Source organism: Crocuta crocuta, unplaced genomic scaffold, assembly GCF_008692635.1.
Source record: "Crocuta crocuta isolate KB4526 unplaced genomic scaffold, BGI_CrCroc_1.0 scaffold81, whole genome shotgun sequence".
In the NCBI taxonomy this organism is placed as follows: Eukaryota; Metazoa; Chordata; class Mammalia; order Carnivora; family Hyaenidae; genus Crocuta; species Crocuta crocuta.
Window position 1 is genome coordinate 283,492 of NW_027527808.1, and position 22,544 is coordinate 306,035.

Consider the following 22,544-nt stretch of genomic DNA (forward strand, 5'->3'; position numbering starts at 1 on the left):
ATGTTAAATTCTTAATACTTGAAATGGTGTTCTAAACTATTTCCATGCTTCTTTCCTTCCTTTTTATCCTTCTTTCTTTTCTTCCTTCCTTCTTAATTTCTGACAGGATTTCACATTTGGTATATTGCAGTGATTCCTGGTGTTTTTTATTCTCTCTATCTCTAAGCAGGCAGCCATTTTGTGCCTGCTTAAGGTTGCATGGAAAACGATTAGACTTTCTAATCCATGTTTTTGAGAGACCATGAATGAATGCATGTAAACTTTATGGCTGGGACATTGCTCTGAGTTCCTAGATTTTGATGTGGACAAACGACTGGATAGAAATTGAAGCTGTCTCCCTAGGGAGGGGTTGATAGTACTCGTTAGATGGGAGAAAAGTTGAAATGGGTATTTATTTGGTGGTCAAAAGAAAGAAATATGGCAGAGAGCAGCTAGTTCACTACATCCATTGTTCCTTTCTAGTTGACTCCTTCACAGTTAGGAGTGGCCCTGGACATAATTCTGGACAATTGAATATGGCTGAAATTATTCAAGTCACGTCCAAATCTGACCCATAAAAACCTCCCCTGTGTTACTCTGCTCTCTCTTTTCCCATAGAGTGGCTGAAAATAAATGGCCCTAAATCCCCAGGGAGTCCTGGAGACACAATTTGGAGTGAGTCAGGTTCATGAGTCACCACTAAGAAGAAAGGCCCTCAAAAAACTGCCTACTTAGAAACATATGCATTGGATTTTTAAAAGAGATAAATGCACTTTAACATGTTAAGCACTGAAATTTTTTTTAAATGTTTTTATTTATTTTTGAGACAGAGAGAGACAGAGCATGAGAGGGGGAGGGGCAGAGAGACAGGGAGACACAGAATCCAAAGCAGGCTCTAGGTTCTGAGCTGTCAGCACAGAGCCTGACACAGGGCTCGAACCCATGAACATGAGATCATGACACGAGCCCAAGTTAGAAGCCCAACCAACTGAGCCACCGAAGCACCCCAAGCACTGAAATTCTGAAGGTGTTTGTTATAGCATGCAGTCTGTTGTGACTCATACACTTTCCAAATGAAGTAACACCTAGTCTGTGTCCTGGAGAATGAAGTTAATGATAGAAATGTCATAAAAATGACTTTTGTGGCAGAGGAAAGCTTAGCTTAAAATAGAGGAAATAGCAAATGCAAAGGAAAGGAAGAGAGAAAGGGATGGTGAAAGGGAGAAATAGAAAGAATATCTTGTTCAGGTAACTGTAAAGTGTAGTGTCTGCACATCTTTTTATTCCCTTCAAACTCTTTTCTTGCTCATTAGGTTCCAACCACATTAGCCATATTTCTGTTTCCTAAAGACACCAGTCTCTTTTCTGTTACAGGACCTTCATCAATGCTGTTTCTCTTGCCAGATATGTCTTCTCTGGAATCTCCTTAGCTAACTCCTATTTACCTTGCATATCTCAAATTAAAAGATTCTTTCAAGAAAAAGCATTTCCTGCAAATATAGTTCAAGTTATTAAGTTATTATTCTTAATTTCTCTCATAGCACCTTTTTAGAAATTTTCCTTTAAAACAGTTATCACAACATAGGGGCATCTGGGTGACTCAGTTGGTTAAGTGTTCAACTCTTGATTTCAGCTAAGGTCATCATCTGTCGGTGTCTGGGATCAAGCCCTGTGTTGGGCTCTGCAATGACTGTGTGGAGCCTGTTTGGGATTTTCTTTCTCTCTGTGTGTCTCTCTCTCAAAATAAATAAATAATAAAAATATTTTAAAGAATTAAAAGATAAAACCGTTATCACAATATCTAATCATGTAATAATTGGATACTAAATTTTAAAATGCCTTCCCATTTGTTAAACTGAACAAAAGTCACTGAAAAGTACTTGGAACACAAAAATACACAGTTATTAGCAAATTGGAAGTCTTATATGAGATGAAAATAAAAATTGCATAAGGAAAAATCTTTGTAAGTTATGTGTTTGTACTTTATCTTGACAATTTAGAGCTGCTGAGAAATTTCAACCATTGACTCAGGTAATCAGATTTGCCTCAGAAAGATTGCTTAGTTTGGAAAATGAATTGAGCATGAGGTAGGGTGAGATGGTGCTGGGCACATCTAGAGGAATTGCTTGTATAATCTATGAGACAGCTGAGATAGCTTAATTAAGAAAGTATGAATGAAGATTCAGGGGTGCCTGGGTGGCTCAGTCAGTTAAGTGTCTAACTTCAGCTCAGGTCATGATCTCATGGTTCATGGGTTCGAGCCCGGCATTGGGCTCTGTGCTGACTACCAGCTCATAGCCTGGAGCCTGTTTCGGATTCTGTGTCTCCCTCTCTCTCTGACTCTCCCCTGCTGACTCTCTCTCTCTCTCTCTCTCTCATAAATAAATAAAACATTTTAAAAATTTTAAAAAGAAAGTATGAATGAGAATTCAAAGAAAGGCACAGAACTCAAAGATGCTTTGAACATAAACTGAATGGTGAAAACAGTAGGAGAAGCAGCAGAATGGAAAAACACTCACGTTTATTCTTGGCCACTTAAAAGCTGTGTGACTTTGGTCAAATGGCTTAATGTGTTTTAAGCCTTAGTTTTCTCAGCCAAGTAAATACACATTTCCTTTGGTAGTTTGCAAACTTTAATGTCAGCAATGAATGATTGGATGGGTGAGATGTTCTGCAATGCAAGAGCTTCTTTGAATCAGAGTCCAAAAAGCTTTGGTCCAAAGCTCCAAAGCCCCCAAACTCCAAAACCCTTCCATCTTGCCTTTCTGGTGCTTCACATTGGTCCCTGAGAAACTCTTGGGATCCGAGAAGCCAGTGGAAAAACAATTGGTTTCCTGGAACTCTACATTTTGATGTTATAGATATATCCCAAGTTGAACTCATAATCATGTTTCAAATCTGTGTCCCTACATATTGTCTCTTCTGTCTTCAGACTGTATTCTGTGATTTATCCTCTCCATTCTTCATGCTCTGCTTCCTTTACCAACTATTTACTGATTACTCTTAAATCTGTTATGTTCCTCTCATATATTTCCTATGAGATCTAGTCATCAACATTAAGATGACATACTAGTCCATCGCACTTAGTAAATTAAACTCAATATATACTCCCGATCTGCACATGTACTTCTCATCCTGTATTCTCTAATTAGAATGAATTCCATTAACGCTTCTCCAGCTACTCGTGTGAAAACTTACGGAAGAACTAGAATCCCGTCTCTGTCTTTCGCTCTCTTATTTGCACGTGAATGGTTAAGGTCTCAACTTCAATCCCAGGAGAAACATGTACATAGAAGTCATAGGTATCCAACTCATAAACTAAATAAGCATTACAGCCATGAGATTAGATCCTCCAAGCAGTGGATATATAATGAGAAAACACTGGCCAGGGGAAGTCTCTTGTAAAGTTCATTTTAAAGACTGAAAAAGAACAAGACAATTAAATAAATTAAATATACATACATATGTACATACATACAAACATACATACACAAATATACATACATACATACAAATGAATAAATATTGGAAAATGGGACCAAAAGTAAGCGGAAACCCAAGAAAGTGTTAAACTACAAAAACCTGGGAAGTGAAAACAGTCAACATTGTGAAATATTGCAGACCGTAAGACAGAAAAGCTAGGACAGGAACACTGATTTAGTAATCAAGAAAGGGTCTGTGTTCTTAGGGAGGGAAGCTGGTGGCATTCTGAGCATTGTATTCATGTCTCATTTTGTTGAGAGGTGAAAAGGAGATGAGGAAGGATGGGCAAACACATCTATCAGGTGTTGTGGCTGTTGAGGAGAGGATAGCGAGTCACAGCCTTTCTGACCCTCACTTTTCTAGTTTGTTCAATTATTGTGTGTTAAAAATGATTAGATAAGACAATTACAAATGTGTTACAAAACATACATTATTTAACACTTCATGAAGCAGACAGTCTTCTTCCAGACAAAGGCAAAATGAGGCAGGAAGTTTTCATAGGTTAAATAATAAAACGAAGGAGAAGGAAAATACAAAATATCTGATTGGCTAGGGCTACATATTCAATCTTGCTTGAGATCAGAAGTTCCAGAGTTGGCTTGGTATTTGGGGATTGGATGCATGTATGTACTGTGCTTCTGGGTCAAATGGAGCATTAGCAGGGATACAAATGTTATTTAAGTTTCTGTTTGCTCATGTGGCACCCAGGCAGGAGGGACTCTTATCTTAGGTCTAGAATGTTATTTCATCATGGGATACATGTCATCTTTATAGACATTATGGGTAAGGATGGAGCTGTGGGTGCTCTGGAAGCTGTTCAAATCTTTCCCAAATCCCTGAAATAAGTACCTTTTCTATGTGCAGTAGTAAGCACTTCATAACGGTCAGCACATTATACTAAAATTATCTGGTTTTAGAGATCATGATCTCCTTGGAGATGGGCTCTATCTTATTTATTTTTCTGTCTTCAGCTTCCAGCAGAGTACCTATCACATAGTCAGAATATAATAAGTGCTGGTTTGCATTCCTCAAACTAAAGTTTTGTATACAATTTAAATTCTGTGAAACTAAATGTTAGTGCCCTGTTTCCCAACGAAGGTACAGAAGAAACATAAATAAAAGTGAAAGACAAAAAGTGGATGCCATTGAAAACATTTATCCACCACGTCCTTCCTCTTCTCTTCCTATAAATGAAAGAACAAGGCTGAGAAGTTATTAAACCCTGAACAGGTATATGATACTTTTGGCTTGCTATTGCTAGTATCTACTTAGGATAAATATGTCTATAGGAAGATGACCATGAGGCAGTTTTCTTTCATCAGGCTTCATATCTGCTTTCTACATCTAATGAATAAAAATTGGTGGTAGTGGTTCTTAGGGATATTCTAAAATCCCAAAATGATGCTTACTTGTTATATGAAGAATAAGACTAAGAACTCTGAATCAAAGTCCTTTATAGAGCAGATACAATATGATAAAGTATAGAAACTTATCAAGTTTGGAATATAGGTTTCAGATATTACAGTATATCCCGGCTTCTATTAAGTAGAAATTAAGCTTTGGGTATATGAGACCTTTAAATTCTCCTTCACCTAACTTAATATTTGAGCCCTGCTCAGAAATTTCCCTGTGTTATATGGTACAGATGGCACGGCCCAGATATTGTATCCATAAGAAATATCCCATTCAACCAACTGAAATCCATTTCATCTCTAGTATAGTGAATCAAATCTAAAGGACCTTGGTGGATTGCCCAAACTAAAACAGATATGGAACACAGGTGTGAGGGGCCATCAGACTTAGTCAAAGTGCTAAATGTTGACTGAAACAAATACAAATTAATATTACTTTGAATCTGTGCCTGGCATTGCTCCTAAACTTACAAATGGGACTGAGGTTTTGGATGACAGGATTCAGAAATATTGTATTAAAATATTGCTTAGGAAAACCTGGGTGACTCAGTCAGTTAAGTGTCAGATTCGGATCAGGTCATGATCTCACGGTTCATGAGTTCGAGCCCTGCATGGGGCTCTGTGCTGATAGCCCAGAACTTGGATCCTGCTTCAGATTCTGTGTCTCCCTCTCCCTCTGCCCCTCCCTTGCTTGCTATCTCTCTCTCTCTCTCTCTTTATTTAATTACTTTATTAAATAAAGTAATTTAATGGAGCTCCTGGGTGGCTCAGTAGGTTAAGCATCCGACTTCAGCTCAGGTCATGATCTCATGGTTCATGGGTTCAATCCCCACTTCTGGCTCTGTGATGACAGCTAGCTCAGAGTCTGGAGCCTGTTTCAGATTCTGTCTGTCTCTCTCTCTCTGACCCTCCCCTGATCACACTGTCTCTTTCTTTCTCTCTCTCAAAAATAAATAAAACATTAAAAAATTTTAAAAAGTAATTTGAAATATTGCTTAAATGTTCATAAGGATGCTTGGAAAGTCAGAATGATCCCCTGATCCCCTAAATAAGGGAGAATACATTTTATTTTATTTATTTTTTAAGTTTACTTATTTTGAGGGAGGCAGAGCATGACCAGAGAGAGGGGCAGAGAGAGAGAGATGGAGAAAGAGAATCCTAAGCAGGCTCTGCACTCTTAGGGCTGAATCCAATGCAGTGTTTGAACTCAGTAACTGTGAGATCATGACCTGAGCTGAAGTCGAGTTGGAGGCTTAACTGGCTAAGTCACCCAGGCGCCCAAGGGGAGAGACACCGTATTTATTTTATTTATTTTTAAAAGTTAATTTATTTTTTAAATTTACATCCAAGTTAGTTAGCATATAGTTCAACAATGATTTCAGGAGCAGATTCCTTGATGCCTCTTACCCCATTTAGCCCATCCCCCCTCCCACAACCCCTCCAGGAACCCTCTGTTTTCCATATTTAAGAGTCTCTTATGTTTTGTCCCCCTCCTTGTTTTTTATTATTTTTGCTTTCCTTCCCTTATCTTCATCTGTTTTGTATCTTAAAGTCCTCATATGAGTGAAGTCCTATGTTATTTGTCTTCCTCTGGCTAATTTCACTTAGCGTAATACCCTCTAGTTCCATCTATGTAGTTGCAAATGGCAAGATTTCATTCCTTTTAATTGCCAAGTAATACTCCATTGTGTGTGTGTGCGTGTGTGTGTGCGTGTGTGTGTGTGTGTACCACATCTTCTTTATTCATTCATCCATTGGTGGACATCTGGGCTCTTGCCATACTTTGACTATTGTTGATAGTGCTGCTATAAATATAGGGGTGCATGTGCCCCTTCTAAACAGGATACCTGTATCCCTTGGATAAATAACTAGTAGTGCTATTGCTGGGTCATAGGGTAGTTCTATTTTTAATTTTTTGAGAAACCTTCGTACTGTTTTCCAGAGTGGCTGCATCAGTTTGCATTCCCATCAGCAGTGCAAAAGAGATCTCTTTCTCTGCATCTTTGCCAACATATGTTGTTGACTGAGTTGCTAATCTGACAGGTGTGAGGTGGTATATCATTATGGTTTTGATTTGTATTTCACTGATAATGAGTGATGTTGAGCATTTTTTCATGTGCCAGCTTGCCATCTGGATGTCTTCTTTGGAGGAGTTTCTATTCGTGTCTTTTGTGCGTGTTTTTCACTGGATTATTTATTATTTGGGTATTGAGTTTAATAAGTTCTTTATGGATTTTGGATACTAACCTTTTATTTGATATGTCATTTGCAAATATCTTCTCCCATTCTGTCAGTTGCCTTTTAGTTTTGTTGATTGTTTCCTTTGCTGTGCAGAAGCTTTTTATTTTGATGAGGTCCCGATAGTTCATTTTGGATTTTTGTTTCCCTTGCCTCCAGAGACGTATTGAGTAAGCAGCTGCTGTGGGGGGAAAGAAACTTTAAAGGATAAGATGGTGAAATAGGATTTAAGGAAAGTTTGTCAGAGCTTGTATGACTAACTTCACCAAAGCAATGGAACCTCAGTTCATATCTTTCTTAAAAAATGAGTCCAAGAATATTCTAATCACTTATATACAATGGCACCTACTGCGGATGCTATGGCTCAGAGGCCTTTTGCCATTTCTCTCCTCCTTTCACTGGCCTAGGAGGTCTTCGCTACCAACAGCCCAGACTCATTACTCTTCTTTGAAGAATTTCCCTCCTCTTACTGGAGTCATTTGATATTCAGTTGCAGAGAACTGAATTGCCTGAGTTTACACCACTCCAACATAGCTCATATGCCTCAGAGGAGACAATGCTGAGACACAATGTGCACTTCACAGATCCCTTGTAAGAACAGGCTAAACTGGTCTGCAATGGAGGACTTGGCCTGAAATCACTTCCTTGTTTGCCCCCTTCTCCTGATCCTTCTTTGTTCTGTTTCTTCTGCTCTCTTACTGGCCTCTCCTGGAAACATTTCTGAATGAATAACTTGATGAAAATCCTTGTCTCAGGTCCATTTCTAGAAAATACAGTGCAGGGAGATATTCTGCCAAAATCCTCCTGTACAATAATGAGTTCGTATTAGTGATATCCAATGAACAATCCCTTGTGAGAGAAAATGCATGTATTCAATAAATATATTAAATATACTGTATTGAGAAACTACTGGATACCAGCCACTGGAAATAGAAGAGAACAAGACCTCTCCCTGCCCTTATTCTACCAACAGATACAAGCATTAGATGCACAATATACCTAACTGGAGATGTAATTATTTCTGGGAAGGAAAAATGCAGGGGTACATGAAAGCTGATATGGGGTAGAAGTAGACTGGACCAACTGAGAAAATATCCCCAGAGAAGTAACATTTGAACCGAATCCTGAAGATGAATAATGGGAAAGAAACCAAGTGAATAGAGTGGGGGAACTTCTGCAGAAGGGAGATGGCCACTGAAAAAGTCTTAGAAGCAAGGCAGAAGGCCCACAACCCCTGGGTATAGTGACCACTGGTAGTTGACCTATGGTAAGGCTCTGGAGGTGGGCAGGGGCCGAGTAACACATTGTCTCGTAGGCATATTGAGGATTTCTGCTTCATCTTAAAAGCAATTAGAAGCTCTGAAGAGTTTCAGGAAGAGAAGAAAGATGATATTTGCATTTCAGAAGATTGCTCTGGATCTTCTAGTTTAATCTAGAGGGAAAGAAGAACAGGTGGTCTCTTTCGGAGGTCTTGCTACAGTGAGTAATGATGGCGGCATTTGGCTGATGTGCGGACGAGGAAATGGAGACAAGTAAGTGGTTGGAGCCAGAAGACATTCAAAAAGTCACATTAAGTGAGGAATTAGATGAGCCAAGAGAAGGGAGAGGCATCAAAGATCACAGTTCTATTTTTGTCGTGAACACCTGGGTATAAGTTCATGTTGTCATAGAGATGTCGACCACAGGATGGAAAACAGATTTGAAGGTCCTAATAAACACTCAGGGTATCAATTACATATTCCAATTATGTCCAGTATATTAAACAAATATCAGTGAGAAACACCTTTAATCTGTGTAGATATGTGAAATACAAACAGATGAGTAAGTGTTGGTGTTTTTTTTTTATGAAATGTTTAACTTGATTATGACTTTCTTAAATCTGTGACGATTCAAAACATAGAACTATTATATAGTTATTGTGAGTCACCTGGAAACATGTAAAGTGTATGAAGGCCATCTGGAAAATGTTGTACAAAGGAAAAAGGAAGAAAAGGAAGGGGAGAAGACATAAAGAGAAAGAAGGGAAAAATCTAGTGAGGGGAATTAATGAACAGAAGGAAAGGAAGGAGGGGGGAGAGAAAATGAGGGAAAGAGGGAGAAAGGTAAGAAGGAACGTGTTTATGTTTTTCTGCATTTATTGTCATAGATTCCACCACGTAGCAAGGTCACTCGCCTGTTCTTTAATGAAAACGAATGTAATATACTGGATCCTGCATACATGATTTTAAAAATTTAATTTTTTCAACTGATGGCTCAGACTTTTAATTTGGTGTTTCATCTTTTAAAAAAATAGATTGAATTGGATTTAGTATGCTTGTAAATCTGGATTAAGGTTAGTCTCATCTATTCTATAAGCAAAATACCCTATTACTCTCGCAAACCATAAGGTGAGATCAAAGCAATATATTTCCATTAACTAGACATTTTCCACTAAAGGTAAGCCATTTCTTGTTCCCAAGAGAAAGCCTAAGAATAATTTAGAAAAAAATTCTCAAACGTGCCCCGTATGACTAGAATAATCATGCACCTAGTGTAAATACAATAGGAAGTCTCATCCATGTTTCTTGGCCCTGTGGTGTGGATTTTGTAGCATGATGTGTAGAATTCTTGGCATGGCGTTTTAATTGAAACATTGTTGTGTGTTACAAGATTCCGTTTTTGATCTCCCTTCCATAATACTCATTCTTTAATCTTTTTTTCCTCTATTGCCTCATTTTGCCTTCTCAGAGTATTATACATGCTGAATACCATTATTACTTTTGGTTATTAACTAGGGATGGATTTGGAAAAAAGTAATTTTGTGCTGGCTTGATGTAACAGAATAAGCTGTCAAACATCATAGCAGGTGACAGTGTGCTGTCCTTCTGTAGAGCTACAGCACAATGTGTGTTATAGCTGGAAGGTTATAGGTAATCAGAGAGGATTACCGACGGCAGCTTTATTAAATATCTGTGGAGGTCTACTGTGGCTGCAACCAGATAATATGAGCTTCCAATATGAAAACAGGAAATTATTAATAAACTGGATTGGCTGTTCTGAATGCCCTTGCAAAAGTTTATCTAATTTTATTTTCCAGGGAGATGAATGTCAAGTATTAGATTTATTATTACTTAAGGTGTCGGCCTTTTATTCTTTGAAGTGATTCTCTTTTAATTTGTTATATTTCCCTGGATGTTTGATGATATTAACATTGTTTAAACCGGAATGTTTCCATTCTCATTTTGTAGTAAGTAAATTTTGACAGTTCAGAACAGAGCAGGGTTTGTGTGTTCTTTCCAATAGTGTATGATAAAATATGGTTTGCCAGGAGACTTAGATCAATATGTAAGTTGGCATGATTCTTTCCTACATTCGAATAAATCATTTTTATAAGCTTGCATCAAATACAGTTCTTTAAACCTTTTTTTTTTTCCTGGTGGAATCTCTAAAAGCAAAGAGTTTATTTTGCTCACCTCTTAAAAGAATTCTTGCACTTTTTGAAGAAGACAGTATTGATTTATTTTTGTTTAATTGCAGCACGAAATAACGAGTTATAGCCTTTTAAGAACTTCTACAACCACTTTTGATGCACCTTTATCTATTCAGCGAGATGAGAAATGCAGCACCTTACGTTTAACACTGTGAAGTTTGACAAGCATTGAAACAAAAAAGGAAGTGTAAATTTTACTAATCAAAACATCTGTACCGTGCAGCCATTTACATTTTCCTATCAAGACATGAGAGAAATGTTAATTTTAGACGACTCTTTTTATGACCTATAATTACTGTCATTAAGAAAGCTCCGGAGACTTACAGGGAGCCTTGACTGAAATACAGTTTGACATATTCTATAATTAATGCTGAATTAACGTGCTACATGAAGCGCCTTAGAAAAAAAAAAGGTTTCTTTTTCTCAAAGAGAAGTCAAAGAAATTGTATTACAGGAATGCCATCCAGCACAGCAGTATTTCAACTTATATTATTGAGCCTATGAAAAGCTGACTTCTCAAGTAGTTTAAAATTATTGTTAAAACTTTCCTTAGTTTCAGGTAGAGGAGGATATGTATACATAGGCATAGATATTTGTTTCCAAGTTCTTTCACATTCTTGGTGAAAAGTTAATTAGTGCTTAAAAGTAGTTAGTTGCTTTTTGACACTCTAAGAGCACTTTGGGAATAGTGAAAATACTAATAGAAAATTTGATCATAAAATACACACTGAATGCCTCTAGTGTAGTCTTCTGGATGTGTTCCTTTAAAGGAGGTTACTGTAAACCTTCACTTGACTATAAGATCCATGAAGGCAGGTTATGTTCTCTTTAAACTGTCTACCTAATTCCTTGCACCTAGAATTGCGCATGACACATACTGGGTGCTCGATAAATATTTGATGAATGGATTAAGAACTAAATAGTATATTAATAATACTTTAATATCTTCAAACATCTCCTTTATACTACTATACTCGTTAATTGTTTTTAAATCCCTGACAAGCAATGTGAAATAACATCTTTTTAGCAATAGACTTCTAGTGTGTAGGGTTTTGTGTGTGTGTGATTAAAAAAAAAAAAAGATCAGCACTGTTTATAGAATAATCATTTAAACAAAAACTGCTCAAATGAATTAAAGAGGAAAATCTAATTTTTCTGGAAGGGCACGCTTTATATCAGTTCTAATAATTTTATATTAGTCATATTCAAAAAGAGTGTAACTGTTAAAAAGTCTTTGAATACATTTCCAGAGTGCCTTAAGTTTCAATGCTAATATTTGCAAATGAAAATATTTATGAAATATTCTGCAAAGATAATACTAAACATTATTTTCTTATACTTTTCATTATACTGCAATTAATATTTTTATCTAGTATTTATTATTAATTAGCAAAAAGATAAGTTTTAAAATTTAAATTTTAGCTCGTTAACATACAGAGCAATATTGGTTTCATAAGTAAAATTTAGTGATTCATCACTTACATACAACACCCAGTGCTCATCCCAACAAGTGCCCTCCTTAGAACCCATCATCCATCTAGCCCATTCCCCACTCACGTCCCTCCATCAACCGTCGGCTTGTTCTTTATTGTTAAGAATCTCCTGTGGTTTGTTTCCCTCTCTCCTCTTTCCCCCACTTCCCAAATGTTCATCTGTTTTGTTTGTTAAATTCACCATATGAGTGGAGTCATATGGTATTTGTCTTTCTCTGTTTGACTTATTTCAATTAGCATAATACTTATTTCACTTAATTCACTTATTTCATTTCCATCTACACTGTTGCCAACGGCAAGATTTCATTCTTTTTGATGACTGAGCAATATTTCATTGTATATCTATACCACATCTTTCTTATCCATTCATCAGTCAATGGATATTTGAGCTTTCTCTGTAGTTTGGCTATTGTTGCTAATGCTGCTACAAACATTCAAATCTGTATTTTTGTGGCCTCTGGGTAAATACCCAGTAGCACAATTGCTCAATTGTAGGGTAGTTTTAGCTTTAGTTTTTTGAGGAGCTTCCATACTATTCTCCACGGTGGCTGCACCTGTTTGCATTCTCACCCACAGCGGAAGATGGTTCCTCTTTCTCCACGTCTTCATCGAGATCTGTTGTTTCTTGTGTTGTTTGTTTTAGCAATGGAGACAGGTGTGAGGTAGCATCTCATCGTAGTTTTGATTTGTATTTCCCTGATGATAGGTGATGTGGAGTATCTTTTCATGTGTCTGTTGGCCATCTGGATGTCTTTGGAAAAGTGTGTATTCATGTCTTCTGCCCATTTCTTAACTAAGTTATTTGTTAGGAAACAGATGTTTTGAGGAAGATTTATAAACATGTCCTCTACCATATTTCACCTCTAACTCTGATACTCAAAATCAACCCCAGGGGGCAGTTAATAAACAAAACACTAAAATACCTCTAGGTCAATTATCTAATGTTTAATTTATTATTTACGGTTTGTAGATTTAGGCATCTCAGATTGTTGCATTGTTCAGAATGTTCCAGACTATTGTGGCACTTGCAAGGATTTCTCCTTGTAATGGAGCAAACCTGGTATGCTTAACAACATCACTGTGATTTAAAACAAAAATAAATAAAAACTATAAAACACACAACTCCTCAATAGTCCCAGTAAAGGCAAGAGAGTCTGGCATATTTCAAACTGCAAATCCTAAGATAAACTGATACAGGAATCTCTTCTTTAACTTCATGATATTCCTGTGTGAACAAATTTTTGCTTTTATTAACATTGGTTTAGAAAAGAAATGACAATAAATATGTACAATTTAGACAGAGAACTATTATCCTCAACTTTGGAAGTAGACCTTCATAGGAGTTTCTAAAATAGCAAGATTTGGGGCACCTGGGTGGCTCAGTTGGTTAAGCCTCTGCCTTCAGCTTAGGTCATGATCTCATGGTTTGTGAGTTCGAGTGTCACATCAGGCTCTGTGCTGACAGCTCATAGCCTGGAGCCTGTTTGGATTCTGTGTCTCCCTTTCTCTCTGTTCCTACACCACTTGCTCTCTCTCTCTCTCAAAAATAAATAGACATTTGAAAACAAAAATTTTTAAATAAAATAATGAGATTAAAATGGGATAAATGCATGAAAAAACAAAAAAAATCACAAGTATGAAAAATTTAAAAAGGAAATGAAGATTTAAAAATTAAGGAACATGTCACATTGCTTTCAGATCTAAATTTTGCTTATCGTTACATACCAAAGTAGTTTAACTATTTGAAAAAAGGTTTTTATAAAAGCTTAAATTGTTACTATTGTTATTATTGTGATAGCTATTGTAATCATGCTCTATATTATTTATAGCTAAAGAATATCTGATTGTTCAAGAAGTGGAATATTAATAGGGATTTATTAGCTATATTTGAAATGCCTTAATTTTTCCCCCTCCCTCATCTTTTGTGGAAAATTAAGCTCATTGTTTTTCCTTTTGGCCCATCCAGGGGAGAGAGGAAGAAAAAGTTTTTTCCAGTCAGAAAAACTACAATGAACTGAAGTTAAATCAGGTACACATTTTATTTTTGTAGGCACGTTTTGCGATTCACTTTTTGGGAAATAAGAAAATAAAAAATTAAAACAGTGGATTTTTTTTCCTCTCCTGAGTCTCTTTATATTTCACAAACAAATCCCACTCAATTGTGAGCTTCCAGAGAACAGGCAGCACACACTATTCCTTTCAGAATTTTATCTGTAGTACTGGCTTTGATAAAGATACATCCCAACTTTCAGAAGAATCCTGATGACACACAGACAGCCTCTCTGGGAAGCAAGGGTCCTTTATGTAGGAAGTGAAGGTACAGCTGGATTTTGGAGCACTTTGATGCCTTATTTGAAGTCAATAAACAGTATATACAAAGAACAGTTGTAGAAAATATAGAAATGCATAATATAGTCTCTAAAAGGTGAATGATGTATGAATGTGTGTGTACGTGTATAAAAGTGTGTGTGACTGAAACACACTTTAAATAAATGCTGGCTAAATCCATAGTTTATAGGCTGTGATCAAATACAGAATTTTTCTGGTATTGCTGCTAACTCTTTAGCAAAAGTCCTAAAATGGTTTTAAATTCCAGCTTAGAGCCTCAATTCAGTAATTAGAATGCATGTAGCCCCTTATATTATTCAACATTTTACTAAGTCAAACTTAATGCTTTTTCTCTTCTCTAAGACACAATAAGCTCTATAATTGAAGGTGTCTTTCCAGAAGAAGTGGATATTCATTGCCTACTCCCCTCATTCACTTCCTCTGGTTCTCATTGTAAAGTTGAAGTGGGAGGACAGCGAAGTGGTTGGGGATGGAACAGAGGTTTTCATTTTTGGGTGGCTTCACCCTCTCTGAGCCTGGGGTTGGTTAAGATGATCTTTTTTTCTTTACGAGGGGCTTTGGGGAAATTCAGAGTCCACCTTCAGGGAACAAACTCTGCAACACTCTTGTCTCTAATCCAGTCTTACTTCTGGCTTACTGTGCGATCTTTTTGTGGACCAGCCTTTTTCCAAGGTAGGATTCAATGGTGGAGCCAAGTCCTATTTTTTACTGCCACTCGTTCTCTCCTGCTGTTTTCTTCAGGCTGAGTCAGACATCAGTCTACTCTCCCTGATCTCACCTAGGTTTAGAGGTGCATATCGGACGCTTTCTACAGTTCTGTGGGTACCCGCTCATAAGACATGAGGTAAGGTTGTAGTATCCCTCAGTCCTCTCTTTTGGAAAGTGCAATAACTGCCTTGTTCATTTCACATCAAAGATGTGAACCATAACCTCTCTCAACCATAACCTTTCCTTATTTCCCTCATCTGGCCAATAGTCGTGGAGTTGCAAAACTCATAACTGTCCCATAGTAAATTCTGCATTTCAAATCTTTTATATTTTTTTCTTCACAGAATCTTCCATTTTACTATATGTTGCAAATTCATTGCAAAAGGTGTGAAAGAAGAAGGAAATTAAGTTGGTAAATATTTTGAAGCCAGACTGAAATACTTGGCCAAGTTTCTATAACAGTGGAACTACTTTAATCAAAGAAAATCTTACTTATGTGGCCAAAAAAGAAAATAACAAGAATTGTACTTATCGAAGTAGAGTTGATAAGCTTGGAAGGTGGATCTCCCTCCCTCTCTATGCAATTCCCTGCCTTGGAAAGCACTGCCCTCTACAGAAACCATTGGATCTGAAGAGTGTGTATTGGAAAACCTCTCCTGAAGACCATATGATGAGCAACAAGGTGTACACTAAGAAAGACTGAAAACTCAGATCTGTGCAAGGAGATAATGAAGTCTATGAAAACAATTAGAAAATAAGAAAATGTTTGCACAAAGTCAGACAGAAAGGAATTGAAAAAGATTTGAAAGCACAGTATTTACTTTTTGTTAGTTTATTAGCAAAGCAAAATGACACACATGACACAGGCTTCTTCCAACTTCCTATGCTGGGTGGACATGCTTTTCTCGTTAAACAATGCAATAAAAAAGGAAAGGAATATCAGTTTTTGCAGATGAAGAAGAAAAAAATTGGTTGGCATATCGGTCTGGAAGTACTTGCAGGATATTCCCGGCAGAGATGTGCCCTTGGCATTTGAAATCATGATCTCTCTCTCTCTCTCGCTTACTATAATGAAAAATTTACTTATACAACTTTACACTTTTTGATCACTCTTCCAGTAAACAATTCTGTCCTTGGGAACATCTAATAATCAAGGAGTTACCTCATTCACACAGCAGAACAATCACTGGAAAATATAATAGCTAATTGGGATTTTTGAAATTAAATGTGGTGGTGGTATTGCTTGTGGAAAGATACTAATTGGTTCATGCTTTTAATTTTAATCCTAAAGAATGACTTTCTAATAGTCATAAATGACTTTCTATGGAAGAGATGATAGACTTCCTGTTACCGAAAATGTTCAGTCTTAACAAGGATGCCAATTTGGCATGCATGCTTGTCAGGGATTCAAGTGTCTGTGAAGTGGTTGATTCCCAATTTGTAAGTTATTTTGCAGTTTTCCAAATCTGTCAGTCTATGACCCATCTTGAGTTTTAAGCTGAAATGTCGACATATTAGAAAAATGATTACTATCTGATTGTTAAGTTTCTGTGGTCTCAAATTGAACTTTTCCCCATTGTCTCAGTTTATCCATACACCATCCACCACAAGACAAGTATGCAGGTAAATAGCATACAAAGGAGATAAAATTTTCTAGTGCTGCATTTTATTTGTCTTCAGGTGACATTGTAGTTCACCCAATGGCAGAATATGAGACTTCTCTCTATTTCCCTCCAACCATCTGACCTACCACATTCCCTGAAGATCTCACAGTGTCCACCCCCTACCTAACACTTGTCACTGACTTCATTTTTCAGATAAAATTTACAATTCTTAACATTAAAAGCAAAACTGTAATCTGATCTTACAACTCCACAGACATACACTGCTAACAAACATACTTGTGTCTTAAATGTGTTGGTTCTTTTTCTATACTGAAAATATTTCTTCTACTTTCAACACTAGATCAAGTCTTAAACATTTTTATCTAATGACCTTTTTATCCCACTTCAATATCTAAGAAATCATTACATTGTCACAAATATATAGTAAGTATCTGTTGACCTCCAGATAATGTTACCTCTGAAGCATCATTTTAGAAACAAATGTGATATACATATGTAATTTTAAATTTTCTAGGGCTTATGTTAGGAAAAGGCAAAAAAAATAGGTGAATCTAATTTTAATTACATATTTTATTAATTTCAAATCTTATTTCAAAATATAATCAACATAAAATTATAAATGAGACATTTAAACATTTTATATGGTCTTTAAAATCTGGTGTGTATTTTACATTTACCACACATCTCGATTTGTTCTAGCTAAATTTAAGTACTCAATAGCCTTAGCTAAGTACTCAATAACATGTGGCCAGTGGCTTTTGTGTTCACAAAGCAGCAACAGAAATTGCCCGACCTTGTTTTGCCAGCCAATTCCAGCCCAATATCTGTGTGGGTTGGGAGCAAAGATAGATTCCCACAATTTTTAAATTGTTGAAAGAGATGAAAAAAAGAATATTTATCGACACCTGAAAATGATGTGAAATTCAAATTTCAGAGTCCTTAATAAAGATTTATTAGAGCATAGCCATGCTCATTTACTTATAGATTTTCTGTGGCAAATTTCATGCTAAAAATGACAGAGTCAATTACTGTTGAGTGGCTGTATGACCCCAAAAGCTTAAAATATTTACCATCTGGCCCTTTACAGAAAAAGTTTGCTGACTTCTGCTTTATAGGGTTGACTCTGCTAGGGCCATGATCACAAGCTAGTTGTCTTAGTTTGCATTCAAGTCACCACTGACACACAAAAGAGATTCAATAATTTCAAAATAAAATATATCTTATAAATCCAATGAAACAAGCATTTGTTGAACAAGCACAATCCTAAAACACATCCTCTTTACCTAGAAATCAAACCTTAAAATTTTTCCAGTTCAAAACATGGTACCAGTAGGACATAGAGAGGATAAAACAGTCAAAAGCAGAATTCTCAGTTCAGATAGATCTGAGTCCAAGCTCCAGTTTTGCCCCATCTGTAATCTTGAGTAATTTATATATAATCCTTTCATTCAATATCTGTAAAATGGACCAAATAATGTTTAACTCACAAGGTTGCAACAATTAAATGGGATGATGTGTATAATAACAGTATAGTGACTGAACATGGTAAGCTTTCTTAGTTACTTTTGTACATATATGTAAATTGTCCTACTCTAACTTATTCCTTTCAATAGCTTTTAGTTACTGCTTTTGAAGAAAGTGATACTTCAATTAATACCTTTTTCAAAACTGTAAGTATTCATTTAGGAAAGTCTCACCACAACTATAAAAGTATTTTGGACACCAAAGCATATCGTTAGACTATTAGAATGAGATGAGTCCTTTAAATGTGTATATACATACACACTCTGTTTAAATGGAAATGAAGAATATCTTCAAAGGGAAAAGAGGGATTTATGTATAAGAACATGAAAGAAATATTACTCAGAAAGCTTTAACCATTTTAGAAACAGAAACACACATGTTTTAGCAATATACTATACAACTTTACCCTAGACCCATAAAACATTTTTTAAGTCACAATGTAAAAATTAATAAGTGATGGTAAACTGCTAAAAAATATTGTTCTATTTAATATTCTACAATTATTCAAATCACATAGTTTCATTTATTTCCCTTGTTGAAATGTTCACATAGCTGAAAATAATTCTTTGGACAGTTATGTTTAATTTAGGGTTTATGGGTCCTTGGAGTGAAGAGAGGAAGAGAGCTGTAATTTTCTGGATGTAGAGAATCATTTGCTATGGTAAACTGGATAAATGCTTGAGTTGCCTCATGGGAGGAGCATACAGAGAGTAGCTGGTTCTATTCTGCTGAGAGGCCAGGGTCTCCCTATTCTTTCCAAATCAGTGGCCTTCGAGGGATCATGAATTGCTGAGGTAGAACAGTCCTTGCTCCTCCTTATCTCTCATCCGCTGCCTTTGAAATCAACTGGAGCTGCATACTTGGAAGCAACACAAAGGGTAAGGCTGGAAATAAAAATATGGCCTAGGATTTGTGATGCTCAAGTGATTCCGATTCATTTCTCCAATAGCAGTAGAACTGAAATATGCTAGACTTATCACTGATACATCGCAGTGCATAGTGTTCTAATTCATGTTACAGAAGTAATCCCATTCTGGCTCCACCATGACTCTTTTCAATAGAACGTGTGCTTTGGTTCCATTTGAAGTAATTCATCATGAAGTTCATAATACCCAATGTTATCAAATTATGCAGATGCACAAAGTGTCCAGGCCTTTTTTGTGGGCAAAATTAAAGTGGTTAAAAACATCTATAGTAGTAATGCTCACATGTGATATAAAATACACTCCCTACATGCCAAACTTTTCTCTTCCTTCATTCAAGCAGTTTCCGGAATTCTACACCTTTTTTTCTGACTAAATAAATATGGGGATAAACAAAACTCTGCTTTCTATTCAACATGCAACAAAATACACCTATTCTTTCTTGTGCATAGAATTGATATTTTAAAGCTAATGCTCTGCTTCACATCTGTTCAATGCTATGGATGCTTTGCACATATAAGGTACTGTATATCTTATAGAAATCATGTTCTGTGGCTACATAATTGGCTTAATATTAGTACATGTTAATTTTGTTTTGTATCGATAGGCTCTTCATCAACATTTATGAGGGTTTTGATTTTACTCTTTCACCGAAAATAGAAAAGGAAACTAAAATGTGTTACATGCATTGGAACCATATATAAGTGGTCTAGTGAATAATTATTACTGCATAATATTTTACAATGGAATGTTACAGACTGTTACTGAAAATAAAGTGTTGATTTTACTTTTTTCTTTTAACTTATAACACTGTCCCACTTTTAAAAATTTACTTTATGCATCAAAAATAGGTGGGATTGTTTGAAATATTTATTACCATGAATTGGTCACTAACAACACTAACGAAATAATTATATTGCCTTTAGCTTCTTTGGACTTAGTGATTTTTCTCCTACAAAAAAAATATTCACATGGATTTAAATGAGAGAAGCCAGCCATTTAATGAGGAGAGAAAGAAGATAAAGCGTCCAAAATTTAATTTCATGTTACTGACAAACACATAATAGGTATTATACTTTTGTAAATAATTTTAGATTTAAAAAAAAATTACTCCATCGTTTATTTTAAAACTGTTAAACCTGTAAATAATATTTTATTTAAGTGTATAATTATAAATCAGTTTCAATTCAAAATAACATAATCTTTCGGATTCTTTAGAGTCTGGTTACACACTCTTGTTTTAAGTCAAACTTCTAGCACTAATCATGGAGGAACAAAGATGTGTCCAAATTTTGAAGGAACATGGGTGTCCCAAAGCTCAGATAATGAATTTTAGTTCTCTCTGGAGAAAAGCCTTTCCTGTATGTAGCCTGGCAATATTCCAAGATTTCTTTTTAAAAGTAACTCCATATGTGTACTGAAAATAAGCTAGTGATGTTTTAAATCAACTGGAAAGAGAGGCTGTTCTTTTCAATATTTTTTTCCTGAGCATAACTTTGAAGTGCAGCATTTGGGGATTATGAAGGTTTGGGTTACCTGCTGAATGAAGGCATGGAAAATTATTTGAAAGTACCCTTTTTTTTGAAACTGTACTTTAAAGTTATGAAATATCACCTGTGGTTAAGAGAAGGTATGCAATTCAAAGCATTTTTTTCAACCTAAAGACAAAGAGTTAATTTTAAATTGTGATTATATTTTCCAAGTTTTCTATGGCTACAAGATCATAATCAAAAGTTTGTGGTTCATTTCTTTTTAAAGACAGGGATGATGGGGACGGGTAAATGCTATCGAATTAAAGAAAATACGGGTAAATTTATAATGAGTTGGGTACTGTGAGCAAAACTGAACCAAGACCACAGCTTACTATGCACTAATGATTGTCTCACAGCAGGTATTTTAAATGATTTCATTTCCAAATAAATTCAACTTGCATCTATTCTTGGCAATGTGTTCTGAATTTACTTGATGCATTCAATATTACTTCAAAATATTCAAGTAATATTTTTAGCAAGGGAAAATTGCTGTTTGGCCAAATTTGGATCATGTAAATATGAAGGAAAATATATGTGAATAAGCATTATTTTTCAGAATGAAAAGAAACTATATTACTATGTCTTATTTACATTATGAAAGATATTCTTTGCCTAATATATCAAGACACACTTGCTATAGCTGAATACTGTCTAATAGCATTGCAAAAAGATATGGATGGTTATATATATAGTTAAATATTTACTTTGGTATATAAAACATTTCACTATATACAAATGGGAGTATTGGTCCCTCTTCTTTAAGTAGCAATATAAGATGGTAAAAAAAAAGTAACAAAACATCTGACACTTACTAAAGTAAATGGCAATTGTGTTAAAAATAATGCTGCAGAGTATTGTAAAGGAATCACTACAGAAACTCATATCCAAAGTAAGTCAACATTTTTAATAGGTAAATTATTTTTTATTTATATATTTTAAGTCCAACATAGTTAGTTTATAACTACTTATAACTACAGTAACATTCACTATAACATATGTCACATGAAATTAAGGAATAGTTATTGAGTGTGCCTATCATGTGGCAGGCACTGCACTAAGGGCTGAGAAGCCAGCAAGATATATTGCACGTTAGCTATTGATAAGTGTTAAGGAGGAAAAAAAAATAGCGCAGGGAAGGGGAATATAATATTTTGGTTGTGTGCGAGGCTGTTGAAATTTTAGATATAAGGGCTAAAAAGAATCTCTGAAGTACCTTTGAGTAAGGAGCTCAGTTGCACATGGAAGTAGACATTGTACATATCTGCAAGAAGAGTGTTGCAGCCTAAGGCACATGCATAGGAATCTTCTTGTGAAGAGAGAGCTGTGACTGTAGCTGCATGAACAAAAGTGGAGGAAGTTGTACCAAAAGAGGTCTGAGAGGAAACAGGGGCAAGATCAAGTAAGATCATTAACACCACCCAAAGACGTTGGATTTTAATTAGAGTGAATGAGAGGATTTTGAGCAGATGAATGACAAAATGTTAATTATGTTTTGGCAGACCACTATTATTTTGAGAACAGACACTAAGTGGGCAAGGATGGAGGCAGTAAGACAATTTAGGAGCCCACTGCAACCATCAGGGAAGAGATGATGTTTCCTTCAACAGTAGATGAGAACAGTGGTGATGTTGGAGATATTAAAAAGTGCTTGAATATTACATCTGCAATATTTTGAAAGTAGAGCCAACAAGAGGTGATGATTAATTTCATGTGGAATATAAAAGATTCAGGGATAGCAGGAGATAAGTTTAGAAGTTTGGAGTTCTCATGGACTGTGATGGAGAAGATTGTTAAAGAAGTGAATTTGCA

At 35.8% G+C, this 22,544-nt stretch overlaps 1 protein-coding gene across 6 annotated transcripts in view; it reads left to right on the forward strand.

The window, feature by feature from the left end:
* Positions 1-16,992, forward strand: part of LOC144239969 (uncharacterized) — a 277,882-nt gene extending 260,890 nt beyond the window's left edge. For 4 of the 6 annotated variants that reach the window (XR_013337545.1, XR_013337546.1, XR_013337544.1 and 1 more), the window contains 2 exons: positions 14,041-14,103; positions 15,476-16,992. Coding sequence is in view for 3 of the 6 variants with exons in the window: in XM_077774225.1 (XP_077630351.1) it covers positions 14,041-14,092 (52 nt within the window). In the remaining 3 variants the exon portion in view is untranslated. The remainder of the gene's footprint in view (positions 1-14,040; positions 14,104-15,475) is intronic. The other 2 variants (XM_077774231.1, XM_077774221.1) reach the window with 1 other exon arrangement.
* Positions 16,993-22,544: the final 5,552 nt, after the last annotated feature.